At 44.0% G+C, this 23,096-nt stretch overlaps 1 protein-coding gene across 1 annotated transcript in view; it reads right to left on the reverse strand.

The window, feature by feature from the left end:
- OBSCN (obscurin, cytoskeletal calmodulin and titin-interacting RhoGEF) overlaps nucleotides 1–23,096 on the reverse strand; it is a 640,872-nt gene that overhangs the window by 233,799 nt on the left and 383,977 nt on the right. Inside the window, exons 81-85 of the mRNA XM_040354276.1 lie at nucleotides 19,063–19,158; nucleotides 17,652–17,870; nucleotides 14,029–14,098; nucleotides 12,092–12,129; nucleotides 5,277–5,390 (exon numbers count right to left, since the gene is read on the reverse strand). Of these exons, the coding sequence (XP_040210210.1) occupies nucleotides 5,277–5,390; nucleotides 12,092–12,129; nucleotides 14,029–14,098; nucleotides 17,652–17,870; nucleotides 19,063–19,158 (537 nt within the window). The remainder of the gene's footprint in view (nucleotides 1–5,276; nucleotides 5,391–12,091; nucleotides 12,130–14,028; nucleotides 14,099–17,651; nucleotides 17,871–19,062; nucleotides 19,159–23,096) is intronic.

Genomic DNA, 23,096 nt, shown 5'->3' on the forward strand with positions numbered 1-23,096 from the left:
CGTAACGTTTCTAGGATACGTTACGCCGACCGGACAGATACGCTCAGGTATCTGAATCCGGCCCAATATTTTTTACTTTCTGCTATAAAACACATCCTAAGTTACGGCGGCGTAATGTATGTGGGCCGGCGTAAGCCTGCCTAATTCAAATGGGGATGTTGGGGGCGTGTTTTATTTAAATTTGGCTTGACCCCGCGTATTTGATGTTTTTTTTGAACGGCGCATGCGCCGTTCGTGAAAACATCCCAGTGCGCATGCTCGAAAATCCGCCGCAAAACGTCATTGCTTTCGACGTGAGCGTAAATTATGTCCAGCCGTATTCGCGAACGACTTACGCAAATGACGTAAAAATTTCAAAACTCGGCGCGGGAACGGCGGGCATACTTAACATAGGATACGCCGCACATACCCCTCGGGGCGGTCGTTTGTTTCTGAATCTACGTAAATAGTAATTTGCATATTCGTCGCGTAAACAAACGGAAGCGCCACCTAGCGGCCAGCCTGAAAATGCAGCCTAAGATACGACGGTGTAAAACACTTACACCTGTCGGATCTTAGGGATATCTATGCGTAACTGATTCTCTGAATCAGGTGCATAGATACGACCGAGTGCACTCAGAGATACGACGGCGTATCAGGAGATACGCCGTTGTATCTCTTTCTGAATCTGGCCCATTGTTTTATATTCTTTTTAAATAGCAGATCGCCGCCATTACTAGTAAAAAAAAAAATTATAAAAATGACATAAATCCATTCCCTAATTTGTAGACGCTACAACTTTTGTGCAAACCAATTAATAAACGTTTTTTGCATTTTTTTTTACCAAAAATAAGTAGAAGAATACGTATCGGCCTAAACTGAGGAAAAAAACCTTTTTTATATATTTTTTTGTGGAAATTAATTATAGCAAAAAGTAAAAAATATTGCTTTTTTTTTTTTTTAAATTGTCGCTCTATTTTTGTTTATAGCGCAAAAAATAATAACCACAGAGGTTATCAAATACCACCAAAAGAAAGCTCCATTTGTGGGGAACAAAGGACGTCAATTTTGCTACGGAGCCATGTCGCACGACCGCGCAATTGTCACTTAAAGCAACGCAGAATGTGGCCCGGTCATTTGGCAGCCAAACTGTCTGGGGGTGAAGTGGTTAAAGTAATGCGCCTGGTCATAAAAGGGGGTAAAACCTTTCTGGGGGCTGAAGTGGTTGAAAAAGAAAACAAATGCAGTCACCACATCTAAGGATTGGTTAGAAGCAAAATATTAAATTTTTTGTTCTCAAGTTAGGTTACTTTGACAAACTTTGCTTCAGGAGAGAAAATGATCTTATAGGAGAGAATTGTCAGTTGCAGGGAAGGGAAGCTGCCGCAGAATGGAAATATATGTACATATTGAGTAGCGAGCGCTGACTAATGTCTCCTCTCAGCGTGAACACGGAGTACGGATCTCTGTCTCCCTCAGAACAATCTTCTCCCAATCTCCGAATACTGATAACCTCCAGGTAAACCTTGCAGGGTATAAATTACCAATATATAACGTATCACACTGCCACAGGTTCAACCGCCAACGCACTCCCTGTGTATGTATCTGTACTAATAACACATAACCGCAACACGGGTACATGGCGTGACGCAAACACGTGCGCAATATTTGGCATTTCTCACATTCTGAGTCAAAGATGAATTTCCTCCTGAATATAAACATCGCAATGTATATATAAAGAGCGAGAAAATAAGATTTTGTTCCGCAGAGAGGTGAATCATCTTACCGTCAGCACACAACGCTCTTATATTTGTATCATGATTGTGTCTTTCTAAAAACGTTCGTCCACGGCTGTACCGATATACGTTTTATTTATTTTTTAATATTTTTTTTTTAAGTGTATTTTGTGCGTGTACTCGAGAGAGGAGCCGGACTGCAGGAGTTGGGAGTAGGCAGGCCTCCCCCAGAGGCAATCTGCCACCTTTCTCCATGCCCCGGGTGGCAATGGTGGGTGTGTGAGGGGGTCCTCCCACACAGCCCGCCCTACCTGCTCCGCTTTGAAGCCCAACGGGGCAGAGGGACTCCCTATAAGGGAGTGAGAGGATCTAGCCCGCTCAACCAGCCCCGTTAGTCCTTCGTCTCTCTTTTTAGAGACCGCGTGGTCAAAGTGCGTGCATGTTAACCCAATTTCGAGTGCGTGTAAGTGTGGTGGTTTTTGTGGGAGGGGGGTGGGCGTACTAAGCGCAGGCTTACCTTGCATACCACACCCACCGGGAGCCGGGCTGAGACCACCAAACTCAATTCACATGTAGCTGAGACCGGGATCCGAACCCCTAGCTGCAGAGGTGAATGGCTTGTCAGCGCAATGCCAATCGCGTTGAGCCACCGCAGCTCCCTTGCCGAGATACGTTTTGAGAATGACACAAATATAAATTTTAGAACACACCCAGGGAACATCCTTAACCCCTTTCTCGCCCCCTAGTGTTAACCCCTTCCCTACCAGTGGCATTTTTAAAGTAATCAATGCATTTTTATAGCACTGATCGCTATAAAAATGCCAATGGTCCCAAAAATGTATCAAAAGTGTCCGAAGTGTCCGCCATAATGTCGCAGTACCGATAAAAATCGCTGATCGTGCCATTACTAGTAAAAAAAATAATAATAATAAAAATGCCATAAAACTACCCCCTATTTTGTAAACGCTATAACTTTTGTGCAAACCAATCAATAAACGCTTATTGTGATTTTTTTTTACGGAAAATATGTGGAAGAATACGTATCGGCCTAAACTGAGGAAAACATTTTTTTTATTATATATTTTTGGGGATATTTATTATAGCAATAAATATCTTCAACTCCATCTAGTGATCATAATGCAGTATTTTATTACTGCCCATAATAAAGGAACATTAGTCTGCAATATATTCAAGTAAAGTGCATTTTCCAAACTAAGATTAAAGGAGAAGTACAGCCAATGCTTGCTTGGCTGTATTTCTCCTCTGGATCATAGGAGTGCAGTTTGTTCTCCACTCCTGTGATCCGTTTTCAGCAGACATCGGGCAGAAGTCCGCTGTCGGCTAACATAACAGAACCCGTCAAGGCTGGGGAAAAATCGCGACAATATGGTCTACAGCCCAACACGTGGGTGGCAGAGAGCCGGTGACTGACAGGCTGGGAGCCCTGAGAATCGAACCTATGCCTTTAGATATACTTTTTTTTTTTTGTTTTTTAATTCTGTTCTCAGGTAAACTATATATAGACATTTGGACCCGGATTCAGATACAAATGTGTATCTTTAGGCGGGCGTAGCGTATCTCCTATACGCTATGCCGCCGTAACTTTGTGAGGCGAGTATGGTATTCAGAAAGAATATGCGCCCGAAGTTACGGCGGCGTACCGTATAAGGGCCGGCGTAAGCCCGCCTAATTCAAAATTGGAAGATGTGGGCGTGTTTTATGCAAATTCAGTGTGACCCCACGTAAATGACGTTTTTAACGAACGGCGCATGCGCCGTCCGTGAACGTATCCCAGTGCGTATGCTCCAAATTACGCTGCAAATAGTCAAAGGGGTAGATTCAGAGAGAAGATACGACGGCGTATCTCCAGATACACCGTCGTTTCTCTGAGTCCGGCCGGTCGTATCTATGCGCCTGATTCATAGAATCAGTTACGCATAGATTTCCCTAAGATCCGACGGGCGTAAGTGTCTTACACCGTCGTATCTTAAGCTGCATATTTACGCTGGCCACTAGGTGGCGCTTCCATAGATTTACGCTAGGAATATGCAAATGAGCTAGATACGCCGATTCAGAAACGTACATCCGGCCGGCGCATTTTTTTACATCGTTTACGTTAGGCTTTTTTCGGCGTTTAGTTACCCCTGCTATATGAGGCGTATCCTATGTTAAGTATGGCCGTCGTTCCCGCGTCGAGTTTTGAAAATGTTACGTTGTTTGCGTAAGTCGTTCGCAAATATGGCTGGATGTAATTTACATTCACGTCGAAAGCAATGACGATTTGCGGCGGAATTTCGAGCATGCGCACTGGGATTTTTTCACGAACGGCGCTTGCGCCGTTTGTAAAAAACGTCAAATATGCGGGGTCACAGTTAATATACATAAAACACGCCCACATCATCCACATTTGAATTAGGCGGGCTTACGCCGACACAGATATGTTATGCCGTAACTAAGGGCGCAAGTTGTTTCTGAATACAGAACTTGCGCCCTAAATTACGGCGGCGTAACGTATCTGAGATACGTTACGCCGGGCGGACAGATAGACCATTCTATCTGAATCTACCCCAATGCTTTCGACGTGAATGTAACTTACGCACAGCCCTATTCGCGAACGACTTACGCAAACGACGTAAACAACGGAAAATTTTACGCTGGCCCGACGTCCATACTTAACATTGCGTACGCCTCATATAGCAGGGGTAACTTTACGCCGGAAAAAGCCTTGGGTAAACGACGTAAAAAAATGCGCCGGGCGGACGTACGTTTCTGAATCGGCGTATCTACCTAATTTGCATATTCGACGCAGAAGTCTTGGGAAGCGCCCCCAGCGGTCAGCGTAAATATTGCACCCTAAGATACGACGGCGTAGGAGACTTACGCCGCTCGTATCTAGGCAACATTGAGGCGTATCTGATTCTATGAATCAGGCGCCGAGATGCGACGGCCCGCATTCGGAGTTACGACGGTGTACCTGGAGATACGCCGACGTAACTCCTTTCTGAATCCGGGCCTAGATGTTTATTTATTTCCAACCAACAGATGGCGCTCAAGGCACCTGTTCACCTGTCTTTTCTTAGCTGCTCTGGTAAAAAAAAAAAAATCTGTTTACTGAGCCCAATAACTCAAGCTACATTATTCATACATAAGTGAGTGAGTTAAAGAAGAAACTCCTCCCTCTCCTTTTCCTCCTTGCCTGCTATGAAGACGTTTCTATTGGAGAGCGAGAGAGAGCCTGAAAGTAAACAGGTTATCCTGCACTTTCTTTAGGAAATTCATTATATTTTGTTGACCATGTAAAAATATATATATATATTTATTTGGATTAAACCACACCTTTTGTTTTTCTTTATATTCTAAATTCTGAGCACATACACTTGGAAATTACAAAGACAGGAGAGGAATCATGCTTCCATATAAGGCAATAGACTTTAAAGCTCCACCACAGAATCTGTCTGCCATGCAATCACCATATTTGTACATTCCTGTCCATCCGTGTATTCAAAGGAAGGCCAAAGACACGGGAGGAACCGATCCCACCATGATGTAAATTAGACAAACCTTGGCTCATCTTGGCGGAAACCATTTCTGTGATTTGTGTGGTCAGCTTCTGGAAGAACTCCTCCGTTCCAACGTCTGCTAGGGAAATCTGTTGCTTTGGTGGCTTGGCTTCACCTGTGGAATCAAGACGAGGGATTACCCAGAATCCTGTGCTCTGTTTTCGGTTCTAGCCAGGGCCGGCCCTACCATGGGTCTCGCTGGGTCCATTGTACCCAGGCGGCACTTTGAGAGGGGGGCGGCAAATTGACTCCTGATCCCCACAATCTGAGTGCAACGCACTCCTGATCCCTGCATTCTGAGTGCAACTCATCCTGATTCCTACATTGTGAGTGCAACGCACTCCTGATCCCTGCATTCTGAGTGCAACGCACTCCTGATTCCTGCATTCTGAGTGCAACACACTCCTGATTCCTGCATTCTGAGCTCAATGCACTGCTGACCCCTGCATTCTGAGCGCAACACACTCCTGATCCCTACATTCTGAGTGCAACACACTCCTGAGCCCTGAATTCTGAGTGCAATACACTACTGATTCCTACGTTCTGAGTGCAACGCACTCCTGATCCCTATATTGTGAGTGCAATACACTCCTGAACCCTGCATTCTGGTTGCAACGCACCCTGGATTCCTGCGTTCTGAGCGCAACGCACACCTGAACTCTGCATTCTGAGCGAAACACGCTCCTGATCCCTACATTCTGAGTGCAACGCACACCTGATCCCTGCATTCTGAGTGCAACGCACTCCTGATCCCTGCATTCTGAGTGCAACGCACTTCTGATCCCTGCATTCTGAGTGCAACGCTCTCCTGTTCCCAACATTCTCAGCACAACGCACTCCTGAAACCTGCATTGTAAGCGCAGTGTTTACAATTTTTTTTTTAAAAGCAAGGTTCATAAAGACATGGATGAGTGAGTTTGGGGTGGAGGAACATGACTGGCCTTAACCCGATAGGACACCCTTAGGATGAATTAGAGTGGAGACTGCGAGGAGACTTCTTGTCCAACATCAGTGCCTCCTCAACAAATGCTCCTCTGGAAGAATGGTCAAACATTTCCCATAGACACACTCCTAAACCTTGTGGATGGCCTTCCCAGAAGAGTTGAAGGTGTTATAGCTGCAAAGGGCGGGGCCAACTCAATATTGAACCCTACGGACTAAGACTGGGATGCCATTAAAGTTTGTGTGCGTGTAAAAGCAGGCGTACCAATACTTTTGGTAATATAGTGTATTTGATACAGTGATCAGGGGGTTACACAGGACACCTTTCAGGAAGCACCCTCCCACTGAACATGTGAGGAGATCTCTGGATTCTGGTTGCAGGAGGCTACAGACAACGGCCCAGATCCACCAAGAAGTTATGTCGGCGTATCTATTGCTACGCCGCGTAACTTCTAGGATGCTCCGGCGTATCTTTGTTTTGTATCCACAAAACAAGATACGCCTGAAGCTGGGCTAGATCCGACTGACGTATGTCTTAGTACGCCGTCGGATCTAAGGTGCATATTTACGCTGGCCGCTAGGTGGCGCTTCCGTTGATTTCCGCGTCGAGTATACAAATTAGCTAGATATGCCAATCCACAAACGTACGTCCGCCCGGCGCATTTTTTTACGTTGTTTCCGTAAGGCTTTTTTCTGCGTAACGTTACCCCTGCTCTATGAGGCGTACGCAATGTTAAGTATGGACGTCAAAACAATTAAAGATATCGGGAACAAGCACGAAGTGGTCATCCGCCCGGCGGACAAGGGGGGGGGCCTAGTCATTCTAAGCCTTAGTGATTACGAGGAAGAAATGCAGAACCTTCTCTCAGTACCCAATACGTACCTAAAACTAAATGGTAACCCCAAACACAAATACCAAAGGAAGCTTGAAAAATATGTTGGAAGGGGAAAAGATATAGGAATACTCAGCGGAAAAGAGGCAGAATATCTCATCTCCAACTCTACAAAGACGCCGGTTATATATTATACCCCAAAAGTCCACAAAAACATGACAAAACCACCTGGGAGGCCGATTATCAGTGGTATTAACTCTATCTTTTCACGACTAGGAGAGTACCTAGACACCTTCCTGCAACCGTTGGTCAAACAAGGAAAATCGTACCTTAGAGATAGCCTCCAACTGATACAAGAACTGAGAGAGGTAGAGGGAGTGGACAATCTGGTGCTAGTCACCATAGATGTTAGCTCCCTGTACACTAGTATTGAGCAGGAAGATGGCATTATGGGGGTGGCCACAGCTCTGTATGAAAAGACCACATACAGACAAGAACAGATACAGTATATACTGGAAGGGCTGAAACTTGCGATGGAGTGTAACCACTTTTGGTATGCTAACGAGTATTACGTCCAAACTAAGGGGGTGGCAATGGGGGCACGATATGCCCCCAGCGTTGCGAACCTCATGATGAACGTATGGGAGGATGAATACATCTATAACGGGAACCATCAAGAAATCATGATGTACCGTCGTTATATCGATGACCTCCTCATCCTCTGGGACGGAACAGTTGAGGCCTTACAAGAATTTCTAGGCAATCTTAACAACAATAGGTTTCATCTTAAGTTTACTGGGAAGTTTAGTACCGAGAAAATCGAATACCTAGACCTAGAAATCTATAAGAGTGGCACAGTATTACATACCAGAACATTTTTCAAAGAGACCGACAGGAATGGATACATTCCTATTAACAGCTGCCACCATCCAAAATGGAAGGCCAATATTCCTAAAGGACAACTGCTTAGGCTCAGAAGGAACTGTGACTCAAACGAGGACTATGCAAGGCAAGCCCAAAACGTTGTGGGTAGATTTAAAGAGAAGGGGTATAACTCTGAAAGCCTGGAAAAATTGCAAACTGAAGTCTCACAGAAAGACCGTAAAGACCTTCTTAAGCAGAAAACAATAACAGACCAAAGCCGGAACAACTGCCCTTTCATTACAGGCTTCAATTCCCAGTACAAGGAGTTTGAAAACATCCTTAAAAAATACTGGCCTATCCTGAAGGAAGACTGTATACTAACCAAAATCCTTCCCAACAAGCCCTCATTTATCTACAGGAAGGCCCCTACCCTGAGACACCATTTGGTACACAATGTTATCAACCCTCCAAAACAAGTTGAAATATGCCCAGATCTTAAAGGGTTTTTCAAATGTCAGAGGTGCCTGGCATGTAAAGTTAGCAAACCCCAACCCCGGAGAAAAATTGAATTTAGATCAAGGAACGACCAGAAAGTGTACAAGATACGAAATCTTATCACATGTAACACCACCCATGTTACGTATGCTATCGAGTGCCCTTGCCATATGCAGTACATAGGCAGAACCACCAGGGAATTACGAATTAGGATAAGAGAGCACATTAACCTCATTAGGAAAGGATCCTCTAAACACCACCTGTACCGGCACTTTGAGGAGTTCCATCAGAAGGACCCATCAGGCCTCATATTCTATGGCATAGACAGTATCAAAGACAATTGGAGGGGAGGGAACAAAGAAATAGCCGTTTCGCAAAACGAAACGAGCTGGATCTATCGACTGGGGACATTGGTGCCACATGGCCTCAATGTCGACATAGATCTTAATTGCTTTTTAGCTAACCCCTAATTTCCCCCCCCCCCCCTTTCTCCTTGCTGGTCCGTGGGGACACTCACATTTACTACGTATATAATAATCCTTTACATTGCTTATTCAGTTTAATGATCATCCACCTATTATGATTTTTATTCACTATCTGCAGACCTTTTATAGATATTATTGCTGGGACCCCCAGTCTAATATCTAGGTTCACGCCTTAATAGGCTTCACTTTTATTTACACATAGTAGGGTTTATCCTATTATCACTAGCTCTCACATAGAGTTATTCACTTGCTACTTCTGTTATTTAGGCGTGTTACCAACACCCAATATTTGAACACTATGTGCTTCGTGTCCGTATGTGTGATATGTTGGTCCTATTAACATAGGATAAATCCCCCTTATAGCTGAGGACTTAGAAACAGCACACTACTGCACCTAGCACTACCTTTATGACTCATAATCACGTGTACTATTATCACTAGGACATATAATGTATCGAGTCCAGGATATCATTATATAGGACGCTTCTATATGTCCATTTATTCACTTATCCACTGTAAATTTACACTACGAGTGCACTGTTGTGCGCCCCTAGTATATTTCTACTTTCCACTATTGTTATTGCACGGGATCTCCGTCACACATTCATGGATATTATCTATCTCCAGACTAGGGATTGGAGTATATTTATCCTGGCCCTTAGGCATTGCTTCACTTACCCTTTTATAGACGTCTTTTGTATATGCTGTATGCATACAACAACACCCCCATAGGCTGGAATTGTCCCAATAGCCTTACAAACATCTCGATAGTAACTTCTCTCCATATACTAGATGTCACTAGTTGCACCTTGTTAATTTATATGGCATAGATTTATCATACTCTGTACAGTTTCCTTTGTGAGTATTTAAATGGGATATGCCGAGCCGCGGATATATATATATTAACCCCCAGGGTCTACCTGTCCCCGATCATTCCTGCCCGACTGTTGGCTGTTGTGAGCTAATGGGGTATGATCATTGGTTAAGCCCAAAGTGGGTGGGTGGTATGATGCGGCCCGGCCACTCCCATAAATACCAAGAACTGACGTTACAACGACAAGCCTCAGAAGACGAACCAGATTTCGAAACGTACGTCAGGCTACGCTACGTCACGTGTTACGTTACGTCACTTCCGGGTCACGGAACTTCCGGGTTACGGCTGGTGGTTTGGTTGGAGCGCACGCCAAACACCCAGGCAGCACATGTTGGGCTTGCAGACAGGCTAGTACCGACATACACCGCTTACTTGAAGCCTGTACTGCTGCCCGCTGTAGACCACGGATTTTTTGACTACTTGTTTTTTGATTTTATTTATTTTTTGGTTTTTATATTTGCCATTCACTATGGACTTTTAAATTTGATTTTCTTACCCTCATCCGCACACTCCATTATTGGAGTAGCGTGGGTATCGGTACTACTACATTGCTGCATCAGTCAGCTTTACAGCAGGTTATAAATACATAATTCATTTATTTTTATCAACCAATAAATACCACTATTTTTGTTATACCACGTGGTCTCATACTTTATCACACCATTGGAGCTCTTGGATTTTTGTTTTGAGGAAACAAGGAAGCAGAACCTTGGGAATATCGGGAGCCTAACATCTCTTTTTGGAGGAAGGACAGGAGCGGAGTTACGGACACAGGACCCCACATTATATGCACGCCACCCCAAGAGGGGACTTCTATCTGGTGAGTGGGGAATCCTGAGGGGAGCACCGGGATCACGGCGCAGTGTGTCGTAGGAGCACCCCTTTACCACATCTATACTCTGCTATCGGACTCCAATTGCACTACCAGGATTTCTGTATTTCTATGCTTAATGATTTATGGACATGTATGGACTATATATGTGACACCTATAGGCTGCTATACACCATCAATTTTTTCCCCTACATTCTAGGGTCACGGACAATATTGAGTATAATTGCCCGACCTGATCACAGGTTGGATTGATGACACTGGGATTTGTACAATTTTCACACATCTTGCTGATACTTAATGTGATGTACATATTATTGTTGGTTTTTGGCATATATCCACTTACAACCTGACACATCTTCCAGCGATATATATACATGATATCCGTCCCATATTTATGTTCCCCATGCAAGCACACGCTTACATTTAGGAACTCCATACCTGGTATTGTTATTACATAGAGACAGCACCTCTTGTTCAAACTCAGGTGTTCCCTGGCACTTAAGGCATCTTACTGTCTAGTAACTTACCACCTTAACATCTCTATAGGCGTCTAACGTCAGGACTTACCCATAGAGCACTCTAAGTGTAACTGACAGCCTCAGAGTGGTTGCTCTTTAGTTACTGTGTAGTCTTGGAACTATTATCAGCGCATTATCCATTTAGTCCAACGGAGAATATTGGGCTACTCCACAGTTGACTCTGCTCTGGGTGGACCAACAATAGGCCCACACAGATACAGGCATATACTTAGGCAGCGCCACCATTCCTACTCATTCATACCTATTTATCCTGTCCCCGAGGGGACAGTCATTTTAGGAAGGCAGCAGCCTCAGACCTTTGATATCCTAGCGCAGGTTTCTTTATATCAAGTATGGACGTCAGGCCAGCGTCAAATTTTCTGTCGTTTACGTCATTTGCGTAAAACGTTCGCGAATAGGGCTTTGCGTAAATTACGTTCACGTCGTCTAGGCATTGAGCGGGCGTAATTTCATTTGAAAATTCTACGTGATACTGAGCATGCGCGCGCATGCGCCGTACGAAAAAAGCGTCATTTACATGGGGTCAAGGTTATTTTACATAAAATACGCCCCCCTGTTCCTCATTTGATTTAGGCGCGCTTACGCCAGCAGATTTACGCTACGCCGCCGTAACTTTAGAGGCAAGTGCTTTGTGAATACAGCACTTGTCTCTCAAAGTTGCGGCGGCGTAGCGTTACTACGATACGCTACGCCCATGTAAAGATACGCCGCCCTACGTGGATCTGGCCCAACCAGTACAAGGTACGCCGAGTATTACTGAGCAGTGTACTGATTTGTATTCCCACGTTGCCTGAAATGAATGTAAACAAACATGTCCGCCGTATTATGTGACTCATGGAGACTATGCGGCGGGGTGGAAAATTATCTGTTTATCTCGGAGGAAGCTTCGCTTGTTATAATGGCTAAAATTACCATGAATAATTCTGGTGATTTACTAATTGTATTTACATACCGTCTGCTTCTGAGGGCGGCACCGAGATTGCGATTGCTCTGTGGAAACAGAAAGGAAGAGATGAGAGGCGAGCGTACGATTCTCCCCATCACAACAATGAACCTCTCTGATTTGTCCTATGAAATTGACCACTTGTCTACCGAGGCAATTTGTTTTTTAAATGTTTGCACCTGTTATAATCAGCTTTTTTTTGTGAGAAATTACTGAACGCCCCCCACCCCGTCCTCAAAAGGTATACAGTGCCCTGAAAAAGTATTCATACCCCTTGAAACTTTCCACATTTTCTCATGTTACAACCAAAAAAGGTAAATGTATTTTATTGGGATTTTATGTGATAGACCAACACAAAGTGGAACATTTTACAAATAAATATGTGAAAAATGTGGGGGGGACATTTGTATGGCGCCCCCTTTACTCTGATACCCCCAACTAAAAGCTAGAGGAACCAATTGCCTTCATAAGTCACCTAATTAGTAAATAGAGTCCACTTGTGTGTCATTTCATCTCAGTATAAATATAGCTGTTCTGTGAAGCCCTCAGAGGTTTGTTAGAGAACCTTAGTTAACAAACAGCATCCTGAAAGCCCAAGGAACACACCAGACAGGTCAGGGATAAAGTTGTGGAGAAGTATAAAGCAGGGATAGGTTCTGAAAAAAATCTCCCAAGCTTTGAAGATCTCACGGAGCTTCTGTTCAATCCATCATCCGAAAATGGAAAGAGTATGACACAACTGCAAACCTACCAAGACATGGCCGTCCACCTAAACTGACCGGGCCGGGCAAGGAGAGCATTCATCAGAGAAGCAGCCAAGAGGCCCATGGTAACTCTGGAGGAGCTGCAGAGATCCACAGCTCAGGTGGGTGAATCTGTCCACAGGACAACTATTAGTCGTCTCTCCACAAATCTGCCCTTTATGGAAGAGTGACAAGAAGAAAGACATTGGAGAAAGAAAGACATAAGAAGTCCTGTTTGCAGTTTGTGAGAAACCATGTGGGGGAGGGGACACAGCAAACATGTGGAAGAAGGAGCTCTGGTCAGATGACACCAAAATTTGACTTTTTGGCATAAAAACAAAATGCTATGTGTGGCGGAAAACTAACATTGTGTGTACAGGGCCTTTTAGAGTCTCCAAAAGACTTGAGACTGGGGGAGGTTCACCTTCCAGCAGGACAACGACCCTAATCATACAGCCAGAGCTACAATGGAATGGTTTAGATCAAAGCATATTCATGTGTTAGAATGGCCCAGTCACAGTCCAGACCTAAATCACATTGAGAATCTGTGGCAAGACTTGAAAATTGCTGATCACAGACGCTCTCCATCCAATCTGACAGAGACTGAGATATTTTACAAAGAAGAAGAATGGGGGAGAAATGTCCCTCTCTAGATGTGCAAAGCTGATAGAGACATCCCCAAAAAGACTTGCAGCTGTAATTGCAGAGAAAGGAGGTTCTACAAAATATTGACTCCGGGGGGCGCCATACAAATGTACCCCCCACACTTTCCACATATTTATTTGTAAAACATTTTGAAAACCATTCATCATTTTCCTTCCACTTCACAATTATGTGCCACTTTGTGTTGGTCTATCACATAAAATCCCAATAAAATACATTTACGTTTTTGGTTGTATTTTGTATGACAAAATTTGGAAATTTTCAAGGGGTATGAATACTTTTTCAAGGCACATTACATTTTCTGAAAATAGAGGCCCGGGAGAAAAAAAAATATTAATAGATGCAATTTTTTTTTAATGTAGCACAATATTTTTGAAGCATTTTTTAAACACATATTTTCAGGAAAAAATTGAGTACAAAAAAAATACAATATTGTACCCATATTTTGGGGTGAAGTATAAAAGATGGAGCTGTGTGTGGACTCCGCGCCACCACATTCCCACTGAAAACAAAGTCCTTGGGTCTTATTCCTTTACTCACCCGGGAACGGCGCCCCTCAATACGTCCTTCACAATTTTATCGGCTTTCTCCAGGAGCTGTGCTTCTTTCTCTATAAAAAATGAGACGTAATTAAATATTACAAATTACAAACTCTAAGGCCCCATACACACAAGAGGATTTATCCGCGAATACGGTCCAGCGGACCGTTTCCGCGGATAAATCCTCTCGAGGATTTCCGCGGATTTTCATGCGATGGAGTGTACTCACCATCGCATTGAAATCCGCGCCGAAATCCTCTGGCGATGACGTGTCGCGCCTTCGCCGCGATTTTGACGCGGCGACGTGCGCAACGCTGTCATATAAGGAATTCCACGCATGCGTCGAATCATTACGACGCATGCGGGGGATCCCTTCGGACGGATGGATCCGGTGAGTCTATACAGACCAGCGGATCCATCCGTTGGGATGGATTCCAGCGGATAGATTTGTTTAGCATGTCAGCAAATATTTATCTGCTGGAAATCCATCCCAGGGGAGAAATATCTGCGGAAAAAGATCCGCTGGCGTGTACACACCATAGGATCTATCCGCTGAAACCCATTCGCTGGGATTTTTCAGCGGATGGATTCTATCGTGTGTATGGGGCCTAACAGAAGGAGTTGCAGTCCATGGGCCAGATTCTTGTAGACTGGTGTATCTTCGCGGCGGCGTAACGTATCTGATTTACGTTACGCCGCCGCAACTTACATGGGCAAGTGCTGTATTCTCAAAGCACTTGCTCCGTAAGTTGCGGCGGCGTAGCGTAAATCGTCCGGCGTAAGCCCGCCTAATTCAAATGTGGAGGGGGGGGCATGTTTAATGTTAATCAACTGTGACCCGACGTGATTGACGTTTTTCACGACCGGCGCATGCGCCGTCCGTGGAAATCTCCCAGTGTGCATTGCTCCTAATACGCCGCAAGGACGTCATTGGTTTTGATGTGGACGTAAATGACGTCCAGCCCCATTCACGGACGACTTACGCAAACAACGTAATTTTTAAAATTTTCGACGCAGGAACGACGGCCATACTTAACATTGGCTGCGCCTCATAGACCCAGGGGCAACGTTATGCCGGGAAAAGCCTAACGTAAACGTTGTAACTTTACTGCGTCGGCCGCGCGTACGTTTGTGAATTCGCGTATCTAGCTAATTTGCATACTCAACAGGGAAATCGACGGAAGCGCCACCTAGTGGCGAAAAAAAATTGCAGTTAAGATCCGACAGCATAAGAGACTTACGCCTGTCGGATCTAATGAATATCTATGCGTAACTGATTCTATGAATCAGACGCATAGATACGACAGCGCTAGTCAGAGATAAGACGGCGTATCTGGAGATTCGCCGTCGTATCTCTTTTGTAAATCTGGGCCCATGTGTTTATTTGGGTAAAACATTGATATTTAAAACTTAACTACAGACATTTTTTCCCATTATGGATAGAGAGGGAAAGAGTGCCAAATGAGGACTCAACAGAGTGTCAGATATTTTATGGATCTACTTTATTTTAGGAAAATAGAAACGCGTTTCAGGGTGTCACTGCTCCTTCATCAGGACTAGGGTCACAAAACATGATAAAGCACAATAAGAATAGAGCCTAAAACACCTGATGATACAGTGGGTGATAATTAGGGTTGTCCCGATACCACTTTTTTAGGACCGAGTACAAGTACCGATACTTTTTTTCATGTAGTCGCCGATACCGAATACCGATACTTTTTTTAAATGTCATGTGACAGTTTTCAAACCACAATACAGACTAAGGATATTTTCTTTAGAATTATGAAGAACTCTAACTCAAGACATTATAAAAGAATAAAAATGAGTAAAAATGAATAAAAATGTTTTATTTGCTTGTCACGCAGTAGTAAAAAACTCAAAGAATTTTCATAGAACATGTTGATAAATACAAAAAAAGTATTCTATTTAGGTATCGGGAGCATTTGCGCGAGTACGAGTACTCCCGCAAATACTCGGTATCGGTCCCGATACCGATACTAGTATCGGTATCTGGACAACCCTAGTGATAATAATAAAAAAACAAAAAAATGTGTTGAAAATGTAAGTGGCAGCATTTTACAGGGAACAGTGGCTACAATTGATGTGCACAGTGGCGACAACCGATGCACACAGTGGCGACAATTGATGGGCACAATGGCTAAGTTTGATGGCATGGCACAGTGGTGACAATTGATGGCACAGTGGTGACAATTGATGGCACAGTGGTAACAATTGAAGGCACAGTGGCTGCATTTGATGGCTTGGCACAGTGGCGACAATTGATGGCACAGTGGCGACAATTGATGGCACAGTGGCGACAATTGATGGGGGCACAGTGGCTGCAATTGATGGGCACAGTGGCTGCCTTTGATGGGCACAGTGGCTGCCTTTGATGGGCACAGTGGCTATCTTTGATGGGCACAGTGGCTGCCTTTGATGGCACAGTGGTTGCAATTGATGGGCACAGTAGCTGCGTTTGATGGGCACAGTGAGGCTGCAATTGTTTTTTTTTTTTCGTTTGTTTGCGCCCCCCCCCCCCAAAATTATGAGCACCAGCCGCCACTGTCTAAGAGTCCACCTATAGTTACAAAACCACCATCCTAGTAGATGTGGACCGAGAGCAGCCTTCTGCAACAGTTTTAATAGCCATTTTTAATACTAAGGGTTGAGTGTATAAAACATTTGGATAGTTGTTCATTCATTGAAAACTGCCAAAATGTCAATTTGTTTTACGGGAATGGGACAAAAATCAAAGGTTCTCAGGCTAAATTCTCTGCAGATCGAATGTGTGAATGAGGAAAATTCAACATTATGGCCACTAGAGGGAGCATACCTATTTCCTATGATAGTCATTGCCATCTTGTGGCCATAGTGCTTTATTTTCTAAGGTCCCTAACATTCATACACATACTAGGGCCAGTTTCGACAGGATCCAATTAACCTACCAGCATGTTTTTGGAGAGTGGGAGGAAACTGGAGTACCCGGAGGAAAACCCACACAGGCACAGGGAGAACGTGCAAACTCCAGGCAGGTAGTGCTATGGTTAGGATTTGAACTGACGACCCTAGTGCTGCCAGGTGGAGGTGCTAACCACTCCGCAGAGACTATAGTCTTAAAAATATTCGATTTTGCCATACTCGCAGAACAAAGCAATGGATGAACAGTTATGTAAAAAATAAAAAAATAAATACACCCCTAAGCATACTAAAAACTGTACAGATCAGAGATCCAGATAAAGCACCATCTACTACATACCTCTCGATTTTTTTCTCCATGGGCAAGGCCAGGACAAGGGGTGGGTAGAAGTGCCAGCTGCCCCCAGGAGCAGTAAAGCAAAGGGGCAAAGAATAGACCCAGGTTGGTAGAGCATATATTAACAATGGGGAAGGGGGACACAATTCTGGATCCTTGCCCTGGGCACTGGACGACCCGTCCCGGTACTGCCCACAGGGTAGATTTTCGCTCACTTCCTGTCCTTGTGATGCTTATACTGGAAATTGGAGTTGCAGTTGACACGAACAGTGTAAAAACTATTGTCAAAAGTTTGTGTCCCCATTGGATATATATATTTTCTACCACTTCCTGTAATGCTAGAGGTGTGTATGCTGGACTTTGAAGCTTACCGTCTAAGACTTCAACGGATGCAGAGCAGATGGACTGGCCGACTTTATTGGTGGCGATACAAGTGTACGTCCCGGAGAACTCGGTTCCGACGTCCAGCAGGATGAGACTGTGGTGCCTGTTGGAGCTGGCCACCTTGTAGCCTGGGGTGTCCGGCTTGATCCATAGAACGTCTTCCGGAGACTCCTCCTTCAACCAGGTGATGGTTGGGGATGGGATTCCTGACATGGCCCGAACAATACAGAAATTAGTACACTGGCACCAAGCCCTACAAGTGTGAAAATGTTCTATGTACAAAATCGATCACTTCCTTAAAGTGGACCTGTCATTTTTATATTTGATACATTTAATATAAATATAAAATCATATAATATTATAAATATATATTAATAAATATATCCAAGAGGATGAGGATACTATGTCCCCAAGTGGATGAGGATACCATATCATTAACTAGATAAGGATACCATATCATTAACTGGGAGAGGATACCATGTCCCCAACTGGATGAGGATACCATATCATTAACTGGATGAGGACACCATGTCCCCAACTGGATGAGGATACCATATCAATAACTGGATGAGGATACTATGTCCCCAAGTGGATGAGGATACTGTATTCACAACTGGATGAGGATACCATGTCCCCAACTGAATGAGGATACCATATAATTAACTGGATGAGGATACCATATCACCAACTGGATGAAGATACCGTATCCCCAACTGGATGAGGATACCATATCATTAACTGGATGAGGATTCCATATCACCAACTGGATGAGGATACCATATCACCAAATGGATGAGGATACCATATCACCAACTGGATGAGGATAACATATCCCCAACTGGATGAGGATACCATATCACCAACTGGATGAGGATTCCATATCACCAACTGGATGAGGATACCATATCACCAACTGGATGAGGATACCATATCACCAACTGGATGAGGATACCATATCCCCAACTGGATGAGGATACCATATCACCAACTGGATGAGGATTCCATATCACCAACTGGATGAGGATACCATATCACCAACTGGATGAGGATACCATATCACCAACTGGATGAGGATACCATATCATTAACTGGATGAGGATTCCATATCACCAACTGGATGAGGATACCATATCACCAACTGGATGAGGATACCATATCACCAACTGGATAAGGATTCCATGTCCCCAACTGGATGAGGATACCATATCACCAATTGGATGAGGATACTATGTCCCCAACTGGATGAAAATACCATGTCCCCAACTGAATGACGATACCATGTCCCCAACTGGATGACGATACCAAAATTGGATCTGGTGACCTCCATATCTGTGGTTACATTTAGGCATTTACCAAGAATCCTTTTTATAATATTGTAAATAGTTCTCTGTATTTTACCTTCAGTCTTCACAGAGAGTGTAATACTGGATCCCTTTATCACTTTTTTGTTGGTGAATCTCTCCAGGAACATGGGTGGAATCGGCTTTTCTGAACCTGCAAAAAACAATAACTTAAAGCATACAAGTCAGCCAGACGTTGACATCTGAAGGCATATATTTTGCTGACTTTTTAACCAGTTACCTTTAGGCTAGATTCACAGAATACAGGTGCAACGGTGCACGCGCGTTCCCGTGCATTGCGTGTAGATCAGCCTATTTATTTCAATGGGCTGCCCTACCAAGAGAAACATGCAAAAGAAAACCCTGACCCTTTTTCAAAATCGGGCCACACCGAACTGCTTTGGGCTACGACACCATGCGGTTTGGTGTGCACGTTAGCACAGTGGTCATCAACCCTGTCCTCAGGACCCACTAACAGGCCAGGTTTGCAAGATAACTGAAATACATCACAGGTGATATCATTTGCTGCTCAGTGATTGCAGTATTCTAGTCTGCATCTCCCCAAGGCAATACATAAAACCTGGCCTGTTAGTGGGCCCTGAGGACAGGATTGATGACCACTGCGTTAGCAGATGTGTGGATCTTGTCTGTGAATCTACCCCATAATGTCAGAAGTCCTGTTCTTGGAGGAAATTGTGGACCAGCTATAACAGCTAAGTACATTTTTATTTACTGTATACTAACTATTGGCATTGTTAATTTGCTAGGAAAGGCTAGTTAGTGTGTGAGTGTGTGTGTTTGTGGGGGTTATTTACTAAAGGCAAATCCACTTTGCACTACAAGTGCAAACTACAAGTGCAAAGTGCACTTGAAATTGCACTGAAAGTACACTTAGAAGTGCAGTCGCTGTAGATCCGAGGGGGACATGCAAGGAAATAAAAAAACAGCATTTTAGCTTGCACGATTGGATAATAAAATCAGCAGAGCTTCCCCTCATTTCAGATCTACCCCTCAGATTTATACTAACTGCACTTCCAAGTGCACTTTCAGTGCAATTTCAAGTGCACTTTGCACTTGTAGTTTGCACTTGTAGTGCAAAGTGGATTTGCCTTTAGTAAATAACCCCCTCTGTATTGTTTTCCTACAACTGTAAGGCCTCGTACACACGACAGAGTTTCTCGGCAGAATTCACAGAGAAACTCGGTCAAACCCGGATTCTGCCGAGAAACTCTGTCGTCTGTACACTTTTGGCCCGATGGAGCCGCCGAGGAACTCGTCGAGAAAATAGAGAACATGTTCTCTATTTTCTCGTTGTTCTATGGGAGAAGGCGGCCCCGCCGAGCTCCTCGGCGGCTTCATCCCTGAACTTGACGTGTTTGGCACGTCGAGTTCCTCGGCCGTGTGTACGGGGCCTAAGTTGTATGCACAGTATAGGGAACATTCTTGTTTAGTAAAGGCGCACTAATATACTACAGGGTTTTCCTTTTCCTCGCTTTTCCACACAGTACTGAAAAACATTCAAAACTGAAGCCAATGGATAAATATGACAGGCAGACCAATAGATTTCTCAGAATAAGGTCAGCAATGGTGCCTCCAGTATTTCTCTCATGACAGGTCTCCTTTAACCAATACTCAGCCTAGTGAGTCCTGTAAAAATGAGCAATGTCACCGAGGTAAGAGGCACCCCATGCCTCAGTGATGCGGCCAGCTAATGGTAGCTCAGAAAACAGCTATCCCTATACACGTCAGGAATGTGTCATAATAAACCAAGATGGCTGACCTGTGGCACCTTCTGCGGATTTCTCTTTGGGCTGTCAATGTTGTAAGTCCTGTTCTAGGGGGAATTTGTGGACCAGCTATAACAGTAGCTAAGTGATCTTTAGCGTGCCCTTACTCCATACAATGTATTGACATTTTTCATTTGCTAAGAAAGGCTAGTCAGTGTGCGTTTGTGACACTCTGTATTGTTTTCCTACAATTGTAAGTAGTATGGCCCAGATTCACAAAAGAGATACGCCGTCGTATCTCTCAGAGTATCTATGCGACTGATTCATAGAATCAGTTACGCATAGATATCCCTTAGATCCGACAGGTGTAATAGTTTTACACTGTGGGATCTTAGGATGCAGTACCGCGGCCGCCGCTGGGGGGGGGTTTGCGTCGTAAACCAGCGTCGGGTATGCAAATTAGGAGTTACGGCGATCCACAACGGTTTTTCGCGTTCGCTACGTCGCTGCTAGTCTAGTTTCCCGTCGCAAAGTTAGTCGTCGTTTTTGGTGCCCTAACTTTACACAGCACATATGTGCTGTATAAAGTATGGCCGTCGTTCCCGCGTCGAAATTTGAAAATTTTTCCTTCTTGTGTAAGACGTCCGGGAATACGGAAGTATGCTACGCACGTCGCCGTTCGAAAAAATGACGTCACTTCGCGCAAAGCACGGCGGGAATTTCGAAACGGAGCATGCGCAGTAGGTCCGGCGCGGGAGCGCGCCTAATTTAAATGGCACGCGCCCCTTTGAATTACGCGGGCTTACGCCGGAGGCCGCCGGCGTAGGTTTTCATTGCAAGTGCTTTGTGAATCAGGCACTTGCGATGAAAACTTGCGGCGGTGTAACGTATCTACGATACGTTACGCCGCCGCACTTCTACGTGAATCTGGCCCTATGTATATGCAACATTCTTGTTTAGTAAAAGCACACTAATATACTTCAGGATTTTCCTTTTCCTTGCTTTACCGCAAAGTAGCGAAAAAACATACAAGCAAAACAGTCAGCGACTAAAAAAAAAACTGAAGCCACTGAGTAATTATTACAAATAGACCAATGGATTTCTCAGAATCAGGTCAGCAGTGGCGCCTCATTGTTAAGTTAATGTCGGAAGTCCTGTTCTAGGGGGAAATAGTGGACCAGCTATAATAGTAGCTAAGTGTTTTTTTGTGTACCCTTAAGCCTCGTACACACGATTGGTCCATCCAATAAGAACGGTCTGAAGAACCGTTGTCATCGGTTAACCGATGAAGCTGACTGATGGTCCGTCGTGCCTACACACCATCGGTTAGATAACCGATCGTGTCAGAATGCGGTGACGTAAAACGACGTGGTGAAAAAAATTAAGTTCAATGCTTCCAAGCATGCGTCGACTTGATTCTGAGCATGCGTTGGCTTTTTTTTAACGGATGGTAAAATAACCTATGGGGCCTACACACGATCGGTTTTGACCAATAAAAACGGTCCATCAGACCGTTGTCCTCTGGTTAACCTATCGTGTGTACGAGGCCTTACTGTATACTAACTATTGGAATTGTTCATTTGCTAGGAAACGCTAGTTAGTGTGTGTGTGTGTGTGTTTGTGACACTCTGTATTGTTTTTCTACAATTGTAAGTAGTATGTATATGCAACATTCTTGTTTAGTAAAAGTACACTAATATACTTCAGGATTTTCCTTTTCCTCGCTTTAACGCAAAGTAGTGAAAAAAATACAAGCAAAACAGTCAGCGACTAAGAAAAAAACTGAAGCCACTGGGTAATTATGACAGGTAGACCAATGGATTTCTCAGAATGAGGTCAGCAGTGGCACCTCATTGTGAAGTTAATGTCGGAAGTCCTGTTCTAGGGGGAAATAGTGGACCAGCTATAACAGTAGCTAAGTGATTTTTAGCGTACCCTTACTGCATACTTTTTAATGGCATTGTTCATTTGCTAGGAAAGGCTAGTTAGTGTGGGTATGTGTATGTATGCATGTATGTGACACTCTGTATGTCCTGTATTGTTTTCCTACAACTGTAAGTAATTTTTATATGCAACATTCTTCTTCAGAAAAAGCACACTAATATACAACACGGTTTTACTTTTCATCGCTTTACCGCGTTAAGATATTAGGTCATAAACATCTATCCAATCATCCAATCGTTGTCAAAAGTTTGTAGAATTTATCTCCGTAACATCTCTAAAATTCGCCCCTTTCTAACAAATGAAGCCACCAAACTCCTCATTCACTCCCTCGTTATCTCTAGCCTTGACTACTGTATTGCAACTCTCTTCTCATTGGCCTGCCTCTCCATAGGCTCCTCCCCTCTTCAGTCTTTCATGAATG

Source organism: Rana temporaria, chromosome 5, assembly GCF_905171775.1.
Source record: "Rana temporaria chromosome 5, aRanTem1.1, whole genome shotgun sequence".
NCBI lineage: Eukaryota > Metazoa > Chordata > Amphibia > Anura > Ranidae > Rana > Rana temporaria.